Here is a 19,198-nt window from a genome sequence, read left to right as displayed (position 1 = left end):
CACTTACTTTCTCCCCATAGGAAGCAGTAGGGCCGATTCAATACAAATCAATCAAACTGGGGGCAGTTCAGTTTTCAATTCACAATCAAGTCAGTTACCAGCCACACTGAAGAATAATTTAGAACTCTGATTTTCACAACAGGCTCCTGAGTCACAACATGGACACCCCTGCGCGAGTAGCTGTACAGGACAGAAAGAGTTTAATGTACTGGAAGAGCATGCAATCCAATTTAAATATAGGAGTGTAAAATGAGAACAGAGTGAGGCAACACCGACAAACATTTACAAGGCTAGCCTTGGGCACAGCTTGAGGTTTCCAAGCTATTTAAAGCAACATGAAAAACAAAAAGCAATCACCTCTCCACTGGCCTTCTACATAGACATTACACTAACAACTGGTATAAGCACTATGATCATTCAAATTACAAATGCATTTATCTGAACATATTGTGCTAATTATGCACATGAGTAGTGAAGAATCACATCTTGACACATCTACCCACGTTAAATATACTGTGAATGGTTCCTGACAAAAGTTAGTGCAGAGAATGCAAATAAGAAGTGCATTATTCTGGATTATGTACACACCAAGCCTGGTATTTAACATTGACTAAAATAATCTGCAAAAATAAACTTGCATTTCCCCATTTGCCATCTTTAATAAAATCTTTCAGTCATTTATCAGTTAATCATCTTTTGGAATGTTTACCACAGGCAGTGAGAAAGATTCAGCCAAGTTAACTAAGGAGAAAACTGTTGAAACTGAAAATAAGCAGAGTGCAAGTAATATCTCTATCTTTAAAAAGGAACAATGTCAATTTTAAAATCATGCTGTTTAAAGAGGTTACTACCTCTGTTACTAATGCCACCTTTGATCATAAGAAGTGAGTTTTACAAAGATCTAAATTACTGTTCAGCATACTTTTCTGTATTTCTATAGTGCTAGAGGATGAAAAAAGTTAAATCAGCTTTGCTTGTGTTTAATCAAGCTTCTCTTTCAAATTCTTGTTGCTGCACTGAATGAAGTTCTAATATTGTAGAAAACAGATTTTAAAACCTGTTTATATTGAATGTAGCTATCAGTATGCAGTTTTATAATGTTGGGGACATTTAAGTAGAGCCCCTTTAACTGTGCTAAGTTACTGTATCACTGTAGCAATATGTTACTAATGTCACTGTCAACACCAGGTTAAACTGGCCCCTAGATTGTAGTTAGAACCCAAGTTCAGCTAGGATACTGAATCCAGCAAGAGGCAAAAGCTTGCTTTCAACAAGATTTACTAACCTTGTGGCAAAGTCACCACCAGAAACATTCCAAGTTACACTTGTTCTGAGGATGGAGCTTCAATGACAAACTAAGCTTCAGTAAAAAATTCAGCCTGAAGATAACTGAACAGCTTCACAAATCACTCTTTAGTCTTTTTAACGGTTTAGTGAATACGTTTTAGCCGCTCTATGTTGAGGGTTTCATCCCAACGTCAACCAGGAGAGCAATAAACCCATTAACTTTCAAAGGGGGGACGCCAAGGCAGGCACGTTGACAGGTTTGTAGTTGCAAAAAAAAGACACCATGAATGAAGTGACTGTTAGCGGCTAAGCAACTCGAAAGCCGGAGGGTCCAGCCTGTTCACCTTGCCCCGTGTCCCGGCCTTACGCTGAGGGCCAGTCTCCTAGTGTGCAGGGATAAGGGCAGTCCCCCCCCCCTCCTCGCCGCCACAGGCTGCTGCTGCCGCTGCTCCCCCCAGCTTAGAGGAGACGCGAGCGCCTCAGCGGTACCTCGTGCCCTGGCTGCCGGGTCCCGCAGTGCCCTGGCGCGGCTCTCCGCCGCCGGCGGGGGCATGCCCGGCTCCCGTGCGCAGCGCTGCCAGCTCCAAATCCCAGCCAGCTGCTGCAGCGGCGGCACCCGGCTCCCAGCCCCCCCCCCGCGGGGCGTATCGCGAGAGCCGAGCGGGGCCCGCCGCAGACAAGCCGGTTCCCCGCCCGGCCGCGGGGTCACTGCACCGCTCCGAAATGCCCCCGGGCCAGCGCTGCAGCCGCCAGCACGCGGGGCCAGCGGGGAGGGGAGGGGCAGGGCGGCCCGGGCGGCTCCCGGCCCCATCCCCCGCCCAGCCCCTTCCAGCCGCGGGCGGGAGACAGAGACCCGCGGCCGGACGGGTCGGGGAAGGCGATTCCCACAGCGAGCCCAGAGCGCTGCGTTCAGAGCCAGCCCGGCCGGGAGCTGCAGCCCTTCTCCCTAAAGCGCTCGCAGGGCAAAATGGGGTGTGCTTAAAGGGGGAGGAAAATGACTAGACTAAACAGTCTCTCTTTTAAGCTCCCGCTACACTTTGTGCATCAGTTCCACACGCGTAACCTTATCCTCACCGCACTGCCCCGGCTTATTCCTAAGTGCCGCCTTAGCTCTCTGACCTGGCCGACCTTTACCAATTCATCCAGAACATGCAACGTTTGTAAAGGGTGATTAAGGCTTTCCTCCAACTCAGCTTTACCCTTCACAAGTCACCCTTGCCCAACCTGATATGATTTGTGGGAGGTGCGGGGGTTGGGGCAGGCTGAAGTTCTCACAATACAACCAGGTGGAGGAAGCTAAACTCCCCCACTAGTTTAAAAAATTCAGAGATGGAAGGCATATGATTTATAATGCATTAGTAAGGACTCTCAGACACAGGAGTACCATTGGTGTAGGTACTATATAATTATGCTACAACTGTGGGCTATGGAGAAAAGGACATTCCTTCGTGCTAGTTAACATTTTTTTCAAAGGTCAAAAACTGGACCCAATACAACAGATACACAGCAGCATTCTAAAAGTTAACTTTGCATTCTAACAAGTTTGCAAGCTGCACTTTTTAGTACCGGAAAAGGTTAAGACACCAGCAAAAATCAATTTTTGATAAAAACTAGATAAACTATTGAGCATGAGATAAGGCCTCTCTTTCACAACTACAAATTTGTTGTTTGATAGGTGGCATTAAATAGATTACTGGCTGCAAAATTCAACAAAATTAGTGCAGTATACACAGTAAAATGAGTGAGACAGTGGACATTAGGCAAGGAAGAAGTCTGATCAAAGAGTCCTAAAAAAGGGCAAGGAACTTGGATCTATACAGGGTATGAAAACGGGTAGTGATTAGGAAAAGAAGCCCACAACACATCTGAAGGAGATTGCAAGACCCTTTGAAAATGATCCTTCATGAAAGGAGTTTGACAGCCTAAAGGCTGGTCTACACTGGGGGGGTTCAAACTAAGATACGCAATTTCAGCTACGCAAAGTATCTTAGTTCGACTTAACTGGCTGTCCTCATAGCAGCGAGTCAACTGACACGGCGCCCCTGTCAACTGTGCTTACTCCTCCTGCCAAGGTGGAGTATGGGTGTCGATTGGCGGATCACGTCCAGACGAGACGCGATAAATCGATCCCCGATACATCGAACATTACCTGCCGATCCGGCAGGTAGTATAGACATACCTTAAGTTAACTCTGCTTTTCAGTGTCCTGTTAGAGAGGTGTGTCAGGAGAGAAATTTTTGAAAATAAGTGTCTTGATTTTGTGATAGCATTCTTGGAATCTCTTCTGCTCACCGTCCATCTAGATGTGTGTTTCACATAGAAAACCTTACATGAGAAGAACTCCATTGGTTTACACAAAAGTAGTGAGTATTCAACACATGCTGGCAGAAGCTAGAAACATGTGGCTAGGGCCAAATCCTTTTTCCAGGGCAGAGCCCAAGTATATGGCATTTGCATTGGAGAGATCAGCAGGAACAGGAAGACTAATCATGTAGCATTAATGTTGCTTTTGTTGAATGGAATTTCCAATAGAAAGCTAAGTTCTGTTTTTTTAGTAGCAATATTAGTTTAAGTTGAGCTCATCAGGGACAGGAGCTGTCAACTAAAAGTGCTCTGTAATGCATGAAGCTCATATCTCCTTTTCAATATTTCAAGAGCTTTCTATATTAAGAAATGAGATGATTAGAGCAATGCTATGAAACTGAAGTAGAATTTTCATTGCCTGGGCATTTTAAGATTCTTTATTATGATTACCAAAACTATTCAAACACAATGGGGGGAAAAACAGATTACAGACATGAAGTAGTTATAGTGCAATAATGACAACTACTGTCCAAAAAAACAAAAAAAAACCAACAAAAAACCCACCACAACCACACTGCCACCTCTTTCATGGAAACAATTATGCTATCAAGCTCTTATTTGTATCAAACTATAAAGGTTACAAATATGAACAATTTAAAGTCTGGTACCCTTTTCTTAGCGTCATATGGTATTTATAAAACACTACTTTGGTCATTAAAATAGAAATAGAGGAATGAATTTGGCTTCATATAGAGCAGCATACCTACCAAATATAATCACAGAATAAGAACCACCACACAGAACATCTCCCTCATTCACGAATGGAGTTTTCACAAGTAGGTATTAGTTTACTGGGTAAAGGAAAATTAAACTAGATCTATGACAAGATAAACAGATCTTTCACCACTCACTCCATTATGTTGTATTTTCGCTCATGCAAGTATAGCAGGCTTGTGAGTAAAGAAGGAGGTTTGCATTAAGACTTTTCATTCCTATCCAAGCCTTGACAACGGATCCAGTGTGTGCGGCTCATTGCTAAAGAACTGGAAGTGACTCACAACACCAACACAATCTTCCTTATTTTGAAATACAAATGGCTGATGAAGACAAAGCTGAACTGAAGAGTGTCACCACAGGTCAGGAGAACAAGTCTATCTATGGTAACTTGGTTATGAAGCACCCTCCAGAGATCAACATGAACAAACAAACATGCAGTACATTTCCACTGAAGTATTGGAATTGCACTCAATAGTATAAACAAACAGAGCACTTTTATGATAAGTCCAATGGTGATGGGGGGCGGGGTATCTAAACTAGAAATACACAAAAGAGGAATTCCCTGGAATAAAGGTGCTGTTAATACCTTGGATTTAACCAATTCCAGACAGAGGGAAGAACCATCTGCATAGGGCCCTGCACATTAGTAACAATAAGTGCAATAAAAGGGACACTGCTTTTTTAAAACTGTCCATGAAAACAATTGCTTATCTAAATCAAAAGAGACCTGTCCAAACACATGGAAGGCAGCAGAACAGCTGAAAAAAGGACTATCAATTAATCTACAATATGCAAACAAACCCAAGATTCTCTTTTGTGTTGATTTCTAGCTGCAGAGGAAAATGTTTCTCTGACGTACCAGATTCCACTAGGGTGGGCAAACTACAGCCCACGGGCTGGATCCGACCCGTTAGGGCTTTGGATCCGGCCCGCACCACTCCAGGAAGCGGCTGGCACCACATCCCTGCAGCCCGGGAGGGGGAGGGAGGAGGGAAGAGGTGCGAAGAGGGCTGTGTGTGTGCTGCCTTTGCCTGCAGGCACCACCCCCTGCAGCTCCCATTGGCTGGGAAGGGGGAAAACTGCAGCCAATGAGAGCTTCGGGGGGAGGTACCCGCAGGCAAGGGCAGTACACAGAGCCCTCTACTTCCCACTTCCCCCCGACACACATGGGCCGCAGGGCTGCATGCCACTGCCACGCTGGAGCCACTCCAGGTAAATGGCACTGGGCCAGAGCCGCCACCCCAAGCCCCTCATGCACCCTGCATCCCAACCCCCTGCCCTGAGCCCCCTCCCACACCCCAACCCCTACCCCAGCCCTACAGGCATGGCCCTGCATGCAATTTCCCTACCCAGATGTGGCCCTTGGGCCAAAACGTTTGTCCACCCCTGCACTAGGTGGTTAGCAAAATGAAAGATAACCCGTCTAGTAAAGGCAGAAGCCTTAGAGGTGTATTTGGTTCAGTGCATTAAGTAAGCAAGGCAGCTGCAGGCCTGAAGAGAAATTTGGGGCCTTGGCACATCATGTTTGCTGGGGTCTCTGCCCTGCACATTTCTTTTATACTGATGTTGAAGACACTTTGGGGGCACCAGTACAATTGTCCCCCTTTCCCCTGCCTCACATTAGTTCTGGCTTCAGTGATGCCCTTAAAATAGTTTATGCAATAAGGATGTGAAGTACAGCAATACATACCCCTTCCTGCTTTGTGAAGAGCTTAAGGCAGTTACCCAGAGCCTCACAAGTTTCTTTGGATACTTCAGAGACCACTTCAATTTTCTGAAGAAATGAAGGAGGCATTCCTGAAAGTCAAAAGTACCAAAGGTGAGCTGTTTTAGGAGACATCTTAACTACTGATTTTGCATAATTGTTTACTCCCAAATTGTCAACTAAAAATCCTAACTGAATTGTGCGCTACATCAATGCCAGAACAGTACAAAATGCTCTTTCTACAGTACAGTGCACAAGTTAATATTAGGGGAAATTCCTTCCCCTTGTCCTGAGCTTGGGAAAGGTTGCAAAAGGTAATTTATTCATAGAGTTGGATACAGTTTCACCACACAGCATGGCTAGGGACACAAGATGGGAGAACTCTGGCCTTCATGATAAGATTACCCAGCCCTAACCTGGATCCCTCCTTTTTACCCCTTCCCCTGGAGTAAAGTGTGAAGACCTCTCCTGTAAAAGTATTGCATGATCCGTAGTCTAAGGATAGTGTGCAGTTACTGCCATCATGGCACACCAGGAAGCTGAAGAAAAACCAAGAAGCCACACAAGTTGGACAATCAGAAGAGACACTGGTGGTAAATATCAAGGGGAAGGGGAAAAATCTTTGAATAAGGCCAAGACAATACCTGATGGAGTAAATTATACAAACAGCAAAAAATATCCCTACTTCACCCTGAATACAACCATCTCAAATGGATATGTAATAGAGGTTGGAATCATTAGTACTCGGGTCATTTTGTAACTATAATTGTCAGCCTGTTATGCAGGATATAACTCAAGACTCAAGTTTCCCTTTGTCCTTGCTGTCATCTCCTTATTCCTGCATATTAAAAATGGAATTATTCATTCCAAATTAGAAGAAATAGGTTTATTTCATCCTAAAAAATAGGGTTCATTTAAAAACCACCACCAGCAGTAACTATGTTGTACATTTGGGCAACAGCAAATTAAACACCCATCCATGAATCTGCTGGCAAAAAGTGATAGACTCTTTACGTAGTAAATTGAAAGAAGAGCATGTTTATGCTATATAGTGGTTTGTGGCAAGCCTGGCTTTTGCGTCTGTCACACAAACTATCTACAAGCATTATATTCATTGCACTACTGCTACAAAAGCAGGAAAGAAAGTAGAGGTTAAGTTTGAACTAGGTGTCTGAGTTTGCAGCATTTCAAAGAGGTCAGATGGCCTTGATAGTGACTACACAGAATACATGTACCACCACAATCAATCTCACTAAAAATGTAAGTACTGTCCTGGTGCAAATACAAGAGTCTGAAAATTCAGTGGTGCCAGTTGTATGACACCCTCCAGTGTCTTTTACAAGCCACACAAGAGCACTTTTACTCAACATGCTAGAAACTACCCTAGATATTACGTGCATGTTTGTACTTTGATACATGGCAAGAAAGTTTTTGGCTTGATTAGACCTATATATATTGTGTAATTCAAGGGCTTCCATCTCTGGAGCCCCTAATTAAAACTCAGGGTGGACTTAACAGTTCTAACTGTGACCATCAAGTTGGATAGGCACCTTCCAAAATGAACAATACAGGCAATATTCTACTTTTCACCTCTCCTACATTCAGTTGCTTTTTTTCCTTACTTGATATGAATGACATGCACCCAAGCTCTTCCTCCAAAATTGTTTTGAATGTTTGGAAAAAAAAGGCTTAGAACATGGCCCAACTATGCCAATCTTAGGCTCATTTTAGGCTTTTCCAGTAGTTAGGTCCACAATAGAGGGCCATCTTGCAAACGTCCCATCTTCAGTTCACAAGAGTTTCACCTTGGGAAAGGTGAGCTATACTGCCCCCACAGGAGCATGGTTGTCTGACACAGTCAGACCACAAGTCTCTGAAGTCCTTCAAATCAAGACACCACCAATTCAGGGCAATGGTATGTGATCTGAGAAGAGGTGCAAGCCAAAATGTACTGGTGCAATGCTTTCTGTGGTGAGCCACTGGGATTGTGCCCTAGATTGAATGTGCTGTCTCTATATTTCAGTCCTAGATAAATCAAGTTACAAACAGAAATTGGTAGGTGACAAGCCAGGAGCAGTGCAGTCTAAAGCCGCTGCCTCCCTTGCCCCCCTCCCAAAGCGGCACGGGGCTGACGCCAGCAAACCTCCTCCCTCCCCCCCAAGCTGGGAGCTGCACTGGGCACCCCCCTTTGCCTGCACACAGCCCCTAGCTACCTCCTGCCTGCACCCTGAGCAGTTTTCAAACTTTTTGAACCCCCCCTTAAGTTATTTTTTTGGTTGCGTCCCACCACAGCCCAGACTGACTGGGTGGCCTCCTGAGTGAGTCAGGGGGTGGGGTGGCGCTCCCTCCCTGGACCCCACTGTGTGAAGCTGGTTCGAGCCCCACCAGCTCTTCTCCCCCGCCCCCATAGAAGTAAAACTATGCCTACGCCCAATGGTGGCTACCAGCCTGGAGCCTCAAGTTCCCCCCCCCACCCCACCCCTGCTGGGCCCTGGCATCTTTATAGCATGTTGAGAAAGGTTTATAGCAAGAGAAAGGTTGAGAACCCCTCAACTAGCTGACCTCTCGAGGTCCCTTTCAGTCCTACAATTCTACGATTAACAACTAGCACTCTAATTTGAGCTTACTAAATTTTAATCACTGTTAAAAGTAGTAAGGACACACATATACACAAAGGCCAGATCTGTTTATTAAAGATGTTTGTTTTTAAAGCCCCCACTTCTCATATTATAATCTAATTTTAATTCTCAAATTACCAGTTTCAGAAGTTAAAAATCCATTGATTTCAATTTCATATTATGCATATATGTATACATAAGGCACTAGCCCCAAATAAGTGTAAGTCAGTATCTCTTAAGAAGTTTGATGCCTGTACATAATAGCCAATAAACTGGAACTCTGCTGTTGTATGCAAGTGTCCAGTGGAAACAGTGTGCGATTTCAAAAATTTGTAAGCTCTCTCCAACCCACTGTGTCCCCTTTTTGACACCTTTATACAAGGACACTGGAATATATGTCATCTCACTGACCCATTAGTTTCTTTTTTATTACATTTAATGCATCCCTATTCCACAAGTTCAGTTCACCACAGCTTTTTTACTACAATGAGCAAATACATCATACAAATCGAGGGAGGAGAGAAACTAGAAGCAGCAGCTGATCTCTTGGCAGTAGGGAGAGTAGCAAGAGGGATTTTGGTACCTTTAAGGGGACAATAAAAGCTACTGCTCTCGTGTTATTTATATGGTTCTACAAGTGATTCCAGATCAGGAGGAGCTCACCTATACACTCAATTATCCTGAAAATACTATTTATGACAAGTTTCACCATAGTTTAATCCTCTAGGAAGTTGTATTAACCACCTCAACTGATGTAAAGCATCAGCAGAACCACTAGCTATTGTAAGTAATAAGTTGACAGTTATTTGAAAACTGAAATATTCAGTCTCAATTTCTAATTGAAAAGCAGTGGTCCTATTCTCACAGGCATCTTGTTTCCATTTTGGAAAAGTTTTATTTGACAAAAGGGTGGACTTCCTGATTTTTTTTTTTTTAAACCAGGTGGCTTATCCAACACAGAGCACATCATAAAACTGCAGAAAGAATTGCAATTACTAACAGTGTTACCTTTAGTGGTGTTGCACGATTTAATCATTGTGAGGAAGTTGGAAATCTCTTTATCTAGCCTTTGTTGACATGTTTGTGCCTTCTGCAAACAAAGATAAATAGCTATTTAAAACATGTACTTCTAATTGGAAAAAGTTCACACATTCTATTAAACATACTAAAGTTAAGTTAGAGATACCTAACAATTTGAAAAAATTCATTTTTCTGATGAGAAAAATGTGATTTTATACAGTAAATCAATAGATGACTGGTGCCTCCCCATATTGGGAGGGCACCAGCTAAATGGAAGGACAACCTCTGCCCTGCCCCCAGCCTGGGGCCCCCCATGCTCTTCCTCCCCAACCCCACATTACTTGCAAGGGGGGGAGGGGCTCTGTCCTCCCACTGCACTGGCTCCCCCCAGCACATTCAGCTGCTCTCCCTGGCAACCAGGCCTAGGTGGGGAGCGGGACAGAGCTGCTCCCAGTCATTGCTCCTTGCAGCTACAGCAGCTGCCTGGGAGGGAGCCCTACTGGGGAGGGGTGGCAGTGGCAGCCCAACTCCCTGCCCAGGCTCAGCTTCTGGAGATCGGGGCCAAGCATACCAGGGAGAAGGGAGGGCCTCTGGCTCGCTTGGCGGCTGTCCCTGGAAGCTGAGCCTAGGTAGAGGGCAACCTGCCACCACCACAGCCAGGTCCTCTCCCAGGCAGCCACTGGGCTGCACCAGGCAGCGCCCCAGCATGGCTGGAGATGTTCTGGCCCCACCCCTTCTTTCCCCACCAAGGTGGCTACTGATGTGGGGGGGGGCACTGGACCCTCCATGCCCCATCCCCGACATGTCGCCGACTCAGAAGTGTGTAAAAAAGCTTCATCTGTATTTCTCGCACAAGAAGCATCACTGAACATTTAAATGGCTATATCCCAAACCACTTTAATTACAGTATATAAATTGCTTCTAAAAAGTTTATTAAAATCAAGTTTTGTTCAGAGACCAACGGTTACATAAGCTATTTTCCTCCCAATTTAGTCTTGCCACTTAGAGTATGTCTACCCTGTACTCTAAGCCCAGGCCTGTCGAACATGAACTCTGTTTCCGAGCCTGTGACTGAGCATCCACTCTGCAAGAGAAACTTGAGTTTGCAGTTGCTGGATCCAGCTCTCACAGCTGTGCTAACATGACCATATTGCACTACGTAGACCTTCAACATGGGTCTGCACCTTGACCTGTATCCACACTGCAAAATGACAAGGCTTGGACCTGAATCGTAGTGGTACGCTGGCTCTGATCCACGCCTTACAACATGGGTCCTGAGTGCTTGCTGACCTGAGTGAGACTGATTTATGTGGGGATGGAAAGGGGGTTTGGGCTCAAATCAGAGTCCAAGCCGTGCCTTAGCGTGCAGTGAAGACATACGCTTATCACAGGCAGCCTCCTTCAGCACTTTAGCTGATTAGGGTGGACAAATGCTGGCAAGTGAAGAGTTAAACCCAGAGCTTCATTTTTGGATATCTAAACGCACAGGAAGGGGAAGACTTTGCCTCTCAGGATCGGGTCCTTAGGCTCCATTGTAGTTTGGAGGCATCTACTTACACAAAACATCCCCATTCCAGTGAAGTCCCAAATACACTCTGCTTTTGAATAGTGATTACAGCATGCATTGCTGTATTTTCAGAGTAACTAGGACACTTGGCATCACTTCAGATTTGATTTAACATGTTAAAGAAAAGAAATAGAGTCTGTAAACTCCCTTTGTAGGGGGAATATAAAGACCACTCATGAAATTTATAGCTAAACAAAGCTTTCTACTGCCAGAGATGCATCAGTCTCTGGGAGTACAAGTCTGTCAAGGTGATACAGCTAAGAACGCTTAGATTTCACAGCATAAATTTAAGCACTAATGAAGTAAGTTTAGTTTAACTAGAGCAGAATTATTCATTAATCATGTAAGTGACATATGATGCTGTTTCTCCAGTAAAGAGAACAGTGCTCTAGTGCTGTTGCATTATACAAGTTATTTGGCATGAACCTGTCATAATACTACATAATATATAGGACATTCAGGCTGTAATAAGTCACTTCAAAGCTAAAAAGCATCACATAGTTCTAGACAACATTTCATGTGGCAACAGTTACATGTATTACCCTTTGCGACAAGAGGTTGTCGGGGGAGGAGGGAGAGCAGGGGTGAGAAGAGGCACATCAGTCAAATATACTCTTTAAAAGAAATCCACTGTTTGGGCCTACATGTCTAGGAGTGAAAGGCTACTCTAGAACTCTAACCCAGCACTTCTACTCCTTTAAGAAAAGAGAAATACCTACCCAAAAAACCCCAAAATCCATATTTGCTCAAATTAAAGAGGGATCAACTTAAGGTAAAGAATCTGTTTGTAGCCTGGAACAGAGAGGGTCCACATGAGCATTTACAAAAGGTGTTCGTTACCAATTCACTCAAGTTACTTTAACTAGGGAACGTATACACTACTGGAATAGTGGCTCTAAATGTGGTGTGTTCAAACTGGTTAAAATGGTTAGTAATCTGGTCAACTAACTGCGTCATCTCTAACAGATGGCTAGGCTGGCACAGTGTTGTCTTCATGTAACTTGTTCATTATTTTGCAGCATGACTAGGACATTAATGATTAACTGGTTTGGGCTGATCATCTTCTTTCCAGCTGTGTGGGACAAGACACTGCACCACCTGCTGCTGGCTGTTTTATGTGGGAATCCTCCTGTACAGTGGCCTCTGACATTTTAGCTACCCTGCTCAAAGAAGATTTAGACAATGATAAAATTCCAGCAGATTTTCTAGACTAGCATTCTCATTGGTGGCAGCAAGACAGCGTGGAGGTTTGAAATAAAGTGCCGGGGGTAGCCAAGGAACAATGGTGACCCTGTCTCATTAGACAAATGAAGTTGTAGTGAAGCAAGCTGTGTGGAGATTAGTTTCAGGGGGTTTCTTCCACTCAGATGTCAAATTCAAGACTGAAAACTACATGGTAAAAAGCCCAGGGACTTGTTTAAAGACTCTTCAGAACCCTTGCTGAAAAGTCTTCAAGGAATGAGGAGTTTCAACTATGATTATATACAACTTTATAAAATTAAAGATCAACATGTATATAGTTGTCCTCTCCACCCCCTTTCATCCTCTGCATGTTGCTTCTCTTCAGATTATTCTTTTATAAGGTCTTGAGAGGAGGGACTATTTTCTTCCTTCGTGGACACTACCAGAACACAAATAAGGTTGCGTTTTACCAAAAAGCATGTGCATTTCATGTAGTTTTTCTACATAATTAGGAGTGTATTGATATTAAGGATAGTTAAAATTTTTCCATCAAAAGACTGTTTTAACAGCAAACTGGGTTTTTGACTAGTTTTTTTTTGCAGGGGGGGAAGTGTCTGCTTCCCCACAGAAAAATTTAGACCTTTGTCAAAAATGAACTAAGATTTGGAATTCCATCCACAGTGCCTCTTGGGTAGGGTAGATAAAAATAAATGATTTAAAATAAATTTAAAAAATAGTTTTTTCCCTCAAAGCATTTTATAAAAAAAATCCGATCTAAAGATAGTTTTAATTAAGATATCTTTGAGCTATAATGTATCTCATCATGGAATATGGATTATAAATTCTAATTTTATAGTATGAGACAATATATTCATGTAATGTTTAAGAAAAGTTTCGTAAATGAGTTTCAATAGTTCATGGATTAGGGAACCAATCTTATGGGGTTCCAGGGGCTTCTGTATAGATTTACGTTAATCTGTCTACCCAATGGGACTCGGTGCTCAGTCTAGAAGATATCAGGTGCTTAGGTTTTGCAGTTTTCAAACTGTGGATTTGTGTCTCCAGAGAACATGCTTTTTAACAGTAAAAAATGTTTTAAAATAAATATATAGAGGTGAGAAATAACAGACCTCAATCCTATTGTCCCTCTGCAAATTTGTGTACACAGAGTCAATCCCTTACTTCTCTCTAAAAGTAGAAAGTTTCAAAAAGTTCAATGAATAGAAGATGGTTGGGAGCAGAATAGATCTGAACAAGGAGAAGAAGTCTGGAGATAAATGTGAGAAGGGAGGGACAGGCAGTAGAAACAAAAGTGAAACTGTTTGAGCAGCATATTCCAGAAGTCTGGAGGTCTTTCTGAGTGTAGCCTTCATTGATTTGAGATCTACCATACCATTCTCTCACTAGAAGGGAAACCTATAATGGCAGCAGGCCATAAAAGAGACCCAATTTGGGAATAAGAACCATTCAAGAAATGTTTGCTGATGATGTTTTAAAGAAAGTCACACCAGTGAACTGGTGGAAGTCACTTAAGTACTTTGAAACAGAGACTGTAGAAGTGATAGTCTCACTTTTAACAGCAGTAGCTTCTTCTGCCGGTGTAGAAAGAATATTTTCTTCCTTTGGATTAATTCATTCCAAATTGAGAAATCGTTTGGGACCTGAAAAAGCAGGAAAGCTTGTTTTTCTTTTCCAGATTATGAATAAACCGGAAAATGAAGATGAAGACGACTGAGTTAGCTGCAGAAGCCAGTGTTTTAAGTTTCTCATGTTGACTTGGCTGACAGTCGATTTAAATATATTTTTTTTAAATTAACTAATTTTAGTTAAACAATTTTAACAAAAACAAACCTGATTTTAAAAGCTTGAATGTTTAACTAAATTAAAAAATTCATATGCTTGTTTTGTTAAAATATTATGTTTGTTGAAGGAAAAAATCCAGAATACATAATGTTGTTTTAGACATTTAAATTGTTTTTAACTATCTGGTGATAGTCTCCTAATACAGCATGGCAAAAAATCCTCCAAATATTAATTAACCTGTTGAATTGGAGATCGTTCACCTCCCAACGACTTCATAAATATCTGCTTCAATTACCTTTGGTAAATGAAATAACCAAACAATCATTCATTTTCTGATATAGCTGTAAAACTAAATCTGAAAAGTTTTAAAAATAAAGCATTTTTAAAATGAAACCTACATCTATCTCTGAGTTGTGAAGAATATGCATTAAGGTTATAACCACCACCAAGAAAGCACTTATGTAGAAATTCACGATTAAATAAAGTCTTCCTGACTAGTGATTTAAGTTATGATTTAAATCAAATCCATCCTGCTCTTGGGAGCTATAGTTGAGGTGTCATGCATCCCATCTTCCTCTCTGGGCCAGTCTGGCTGAGGGGCCTCTCTCCCATGATGCACCACAGCAACTCAACAAAAAGCAAACACTGTGGTACGTCAAAGGACATGTAATTTGGTTGGGGAGCGCAGCCCACAGTGAAGAACAGGGCATGAGCCACCATTTCCAAATTGAAAAGTCTCCCCCAATCAGCTCTAGTCAGTATTTAAACTATTGCAGTAAATTGCAGGACTAGAATGTAAATGAAATAAAGGTTTGCTTTTCATTAGTGTATCCTTCAGAGTTTCCTGTCTAGTAACCTTGAACTTTTCTGTACCCCGCTACTTTCCTTAATAGACTAGACAAGTTTTCTGAAGGCAGAAGTTTGATGGTAGAGCAGGGGCAGGCAAAGTTCTTGGCCTGAGGGCCGCATCGGGTTTTATAAATTGTATAGAGGGCCGGTTAGGGGAGGGGGTCATGGCCCAGCCCCCACCTCTTATCTGCCCCCTCCCCCCCCAGGACCCCTGCCCCATCCAACCCCCCCATTCCCTGACAGCCCTCTGGGACCCCTGCCCCATCCACAGACCCCCACTCCCTGACTGCCCCCAGACTCCCACCACCCCATCCAACCCTTCCTCTCATTCCTGATGCCCACCCTCCCCGGGACCCCTGCCCATCTAACCATCCCTTCTCCTTGTCCCCTGACTGCCTCCAGAACCCCTGCCTCTGACTGTCCCCTGCCGCCCCATCCCAACCCCCCTCCTTCCTGACTGCCCCCCCCAGACCCCTGCCCCCATTCAACCCCCTGTTCCTCCCACAACCACCCTGACCCCTATCCACACCCCTGCCCCCCCCCAAAACTCCCCTGTCCTCTAGCCAACCCACCCTACTTCCTGCCCCCTTACCGCACTGTCTGGAGCACCGTTGGCTGGCGGTGCTACAGCCGCACTGCCTGGCTAGAGACGGGTCATGCCGCCATCACCAAGCAGCACAGAGCACCGGGTCAGACTGGGCTCTGCAGCTGCACTGCCCCAGGAGCTCACAGCTCCGCCACCCAGAACACTGCACTGAAGTGAGCAAGCTGAGGCTGCGGGAGAGGGGTGGACAGCAGGGAAGGGGCTGGGGACTAGCCTCTCAGGTCAGGAGCTGGGCAGGATGGTCCCACAGGCCGTAGTTTGCCCACCTCTGTGGTAGAGCCAGCACCACAGCAAGAACTCAGTTTCATAGTAAACTGAAGACCCTCTCATAAGCAACTTTGAAGTTATATGAAATGCCTTGCATTAAGTCAATTCAGATGAGGGCCCTATACATTAACTCGTTTCTAAGCCGTATATATATCAAAAGCATACTGTATCAGAACAGTATATTGCTGAGGGTTACATACTATAAAGTCTGGAATACCTTAGTGAAGACTAAGATTTGAAGAACTTGACTAAGTGTCCTCTAAGCTCCCTCTTCTGGCCAAAAGTGCTCAAAACAGTTTATCTTGTAACGGTTCAGTTTTGTGTACATTCTTAAAGTAGTAGTAGTAGTATACATTCACTATTTTATATACACAGTATTGAGCATGAATGAGACATCACAAACTTTATTCTAAATGCCATCAGTGTTTGTGTCCACTGAGAACATCCAAGTAAATATTACCCAAACTAGAAATGGTACAGTTGCTCTAATATATCTCTAGAATTCTATAAAGAATAGCAAGCACCAATTTATAAGTTTGCCAGATGTAAAAGCCATGTATTCCCATACATACTTCCAGTGTTTCTTGCAATTCTGCAACAGATACTGTATCATCATCTTCCTCGTCACTCAGCTGTTCTTGGGTACAGTAGTGAGTGCTGTATGCAGAGTGGTCTTCTATTGCCTCCAGCCAGTTCTGAAAGTAAAGCAGCCACTGCAAGAATTCAGCACACTCATTTTAAAGAGCACACCTCTACTTCAGCAGCAGCTGAACACTGGCACATGTAAGCAGGGCCGGCTTTATGAACTGCGGGGCCCAATTTGAATACCCAGCAGCGGTTTGGGGCTTCGGCGGCACTTCAGCAGTGGGAGGGTCCGCTCCGGGTCTTCCACGGCACCGAAGGATCCCCCCCCCCGCAACTGAAATGCTGCCGAAGACCCGGAGCAGACCCCTCCCCCCACTGCTGCTGAAATGCCGAAGACCTGGAGCAGACCAGGTGAGTAAAAAAAAATTTTTTTAATTAAAAAGGTGCCTAAGGCATGGGGCCTGATTCCAGGGAATCAGCCTAAAGCCGGCCCTGCATGTAAGAGCCAACTGGTACCTCAGAAGAAAGCAAAGACTCCTTGACATTGTTAGAAAATGCCTAGTGTTTTTAGACAGTTCTCCATTTTCCAAAAAGTGTATAATACACAAAGGAGAATGGCTTGGTTATTAAGTTGCTGGACAGGTGTTATTTATTCCTTCTTATGACGCAAGAACTAGGGGTCACCAAATGAAAGGCAGCAGGTTTAAAAATAAACCAAAGGAAGCATTTCCTCACACAATACAGTCAGTCTGTGGAACTCTTTACCAGAGGATGTTGTGAAGGCCAAGACTAACAAAAAACAACCAACCAACCCACCCACCCCCCACACCCACCCCAACCACCAAAATACACACACCCCCCAGATTAATTCATGGAGGATAGGTCCATGAATGGCTTTTAGCCAAGATGGGCAGAGATGGTGTCCCTAGCCTCTGTTTGCCAGAGGCTGGGAGTGGGCAGCAGGGGATGGATCACTTGGGGATTACCAGTTCTGTTCATTCCCTCTGTGCCACCTGGCATTGGCTGCAGCCAGAAGGCAGGATACTGGGCTAGATGGACCTTTAGTCTGACCCAGCATGGCTGTTCTTGTGACAAGGACTCTTGATCTGAGTTAGCTTCCTTGTTTTGCTAGACTCCAAGTGACTTGCTGGAGGTCATACAAGTAGTCTGTGCCTCTGTTCCCAGTCTCCAAAATGGAGATTATACTTCTCTCATCCTGTGTCTTGTCTATTTAGATGACAAGCTCTCCGGGGCAAGGACTGCTTTGCCACTTTGTTTGTACAATGCCTGGCACAATAGGGCTCAAGTCCAAGTTGGGCTTTTAGGCACTACTGCCAGATAAAAGGTTTTTGTCCCCAGATTTCTTCACCTCCAGAAGCCTTGAATCATGCTTTATAGGTGAAGGATAAATAGTATGTTCAATACATTTATTACTGTAGCACCTAGGAGCCCTAGTCACAATAGTGCTATTAGTTCTCCCAGCTCGGGGTAGGACATTATCCCTTGTTTAGAAGGCGTGGTCCTAACCACAGCTTTGAACCTATTTGCAAGAATACACTAATTAACTACCTCTCTTGCTTTGGGATGAGGGACGAGTAAGTTGCAACAGAAGTTTAGGAGCTCAAACAACCAACCTCTCACTAGTTAGGCAATGCCAAAAGACTGAACAGGTTTTCCTATAACCAGTTATTTCAGCAGTGGAACAGCAACAAACATACAACTATTCTGAATGCCGTGTGTCCATCATGAGCCAGGTCTCTATACTACTAGTGAATCCAAAAGTATAGTATTAATATACACAGCTCAAGGATTCAGAGTTAGCTCCATGCAACTCCATGCAACCAAAATTAGATTCTCTCGTCCATCTACACAAAAAAGTTACAAGATTAGAGACTTAATGAAATTGGTAGTTACCTCTCTAGCCTTAGGAGGAGAGTTTTTAGGAACTTTAAAACTGTGAACACTGTCATCGAAGCATTTGACAGAGAAAAGGCAGCTGTCTGTAGATTTTACCTTTGATATAAAAAAAAAAAAAAGGATCATGAGTTTACAGATTCCAGAAACAGCAACTAAGGTTTAAAAAAAAGTTTTACTGGCAGTTATAAAATATTAGAGCATAGTATTACTCTAAAGTACCTACAAATGGTAATATGGGTTATATTTGCCCTGGTTTTCAATTCAAATGTGCTCAGTTTACAAGCAAAGATGACTTAAACTAGCCACCTGCCATACAAAGGGAGCTTTGCCTAAGCAAAGCTGTTCCTTGCCCTCATCTCATGCATCACAAGTAAAGGCTGTGCAGACCACTAAGCTATTAAATCTGCACAGCCCCAATATCGTCAAATTTAAGTCCTCTGCAACCCCTGTGCAACTACTGCTTTCAATGGTTTGCACAGGTGCAGCCAGTTGGAACTTAGCAAGCTTATGGATGCATTCATCTGGACTAGGGAGTAGTAAAAAAGGCTGCTATGACCATCTACAAGAAGCAGATCTGCATAAAGTAATGTGAGTCATTTATCAGACTAGAAATTCACTTTGAAGAAACAGTTTAATATAGTTTTAAACACAAGCAGTAAGAAACTGGTACTTACCTTCTCTTAACTGTTGTACAAGATGTATTGCATATGTCC

General features: G+C 43.6%; 1 protein-coding gene across 4 annotated transcripts in view; it reads right to left on the bottom strand.

Moving 5' to 3' along the window:
- The window catches only part of OSBPL1A (oxysterol binding protein like 1A), a 130,723-nt gene that overhangs the window by 71,477 nt on the left and 40,048 nt on the right, over positions 1–19,198 (bottom strand). For 2 of the 4 annotated variants that reach the window (XM_045004759.1, XM_045004760.1), the window contains exons 12-15: positions 18,483–18,581; positions 16,556–16,696; positions 9,700–9,781; positions 6,059–6,165 (exon numbers count right to left, since the gene is read on the bottom strand). In XM_045004759.1, the coding sequence (XP_044860694.1) occupies positions 6,059–6,165; positions 9,700–9,781; positions 16,556–16,696; positions 18,483–18,581 (429 nt within the window). Of the gene's footprint in view, positions 1–1,285; positions 1,451–6,058; positions 6,166–9,699; positions 9,782–16,555; positions 16,697–18,482; positions 18,582–19,198 lie in introns of those variants that run through there. The other 2 variants (XM_045004761.1, XM_045004762.1) reach the window with 2 other exon arrangements.

This window comes from Mauremys mutica, chromosome 2, assembly GCF_020497125.1.
Source record: "Mauremys mutica isolate MM-2020 ecotype Southern chromosome 2, ASM2049712v1, whole genome shotgun sequence".
Taxonomy (NCBI): domain Eukaryota; kingdom Metazoa; phylum Chordata; order Testudines; family Geoemydidae; genus Mauremys; species Mauremys mutica.
Note: the sequence above shows the minus strand (reverse complement) of the source record. Positions and strands in the feature narration are given on the sequence as shown.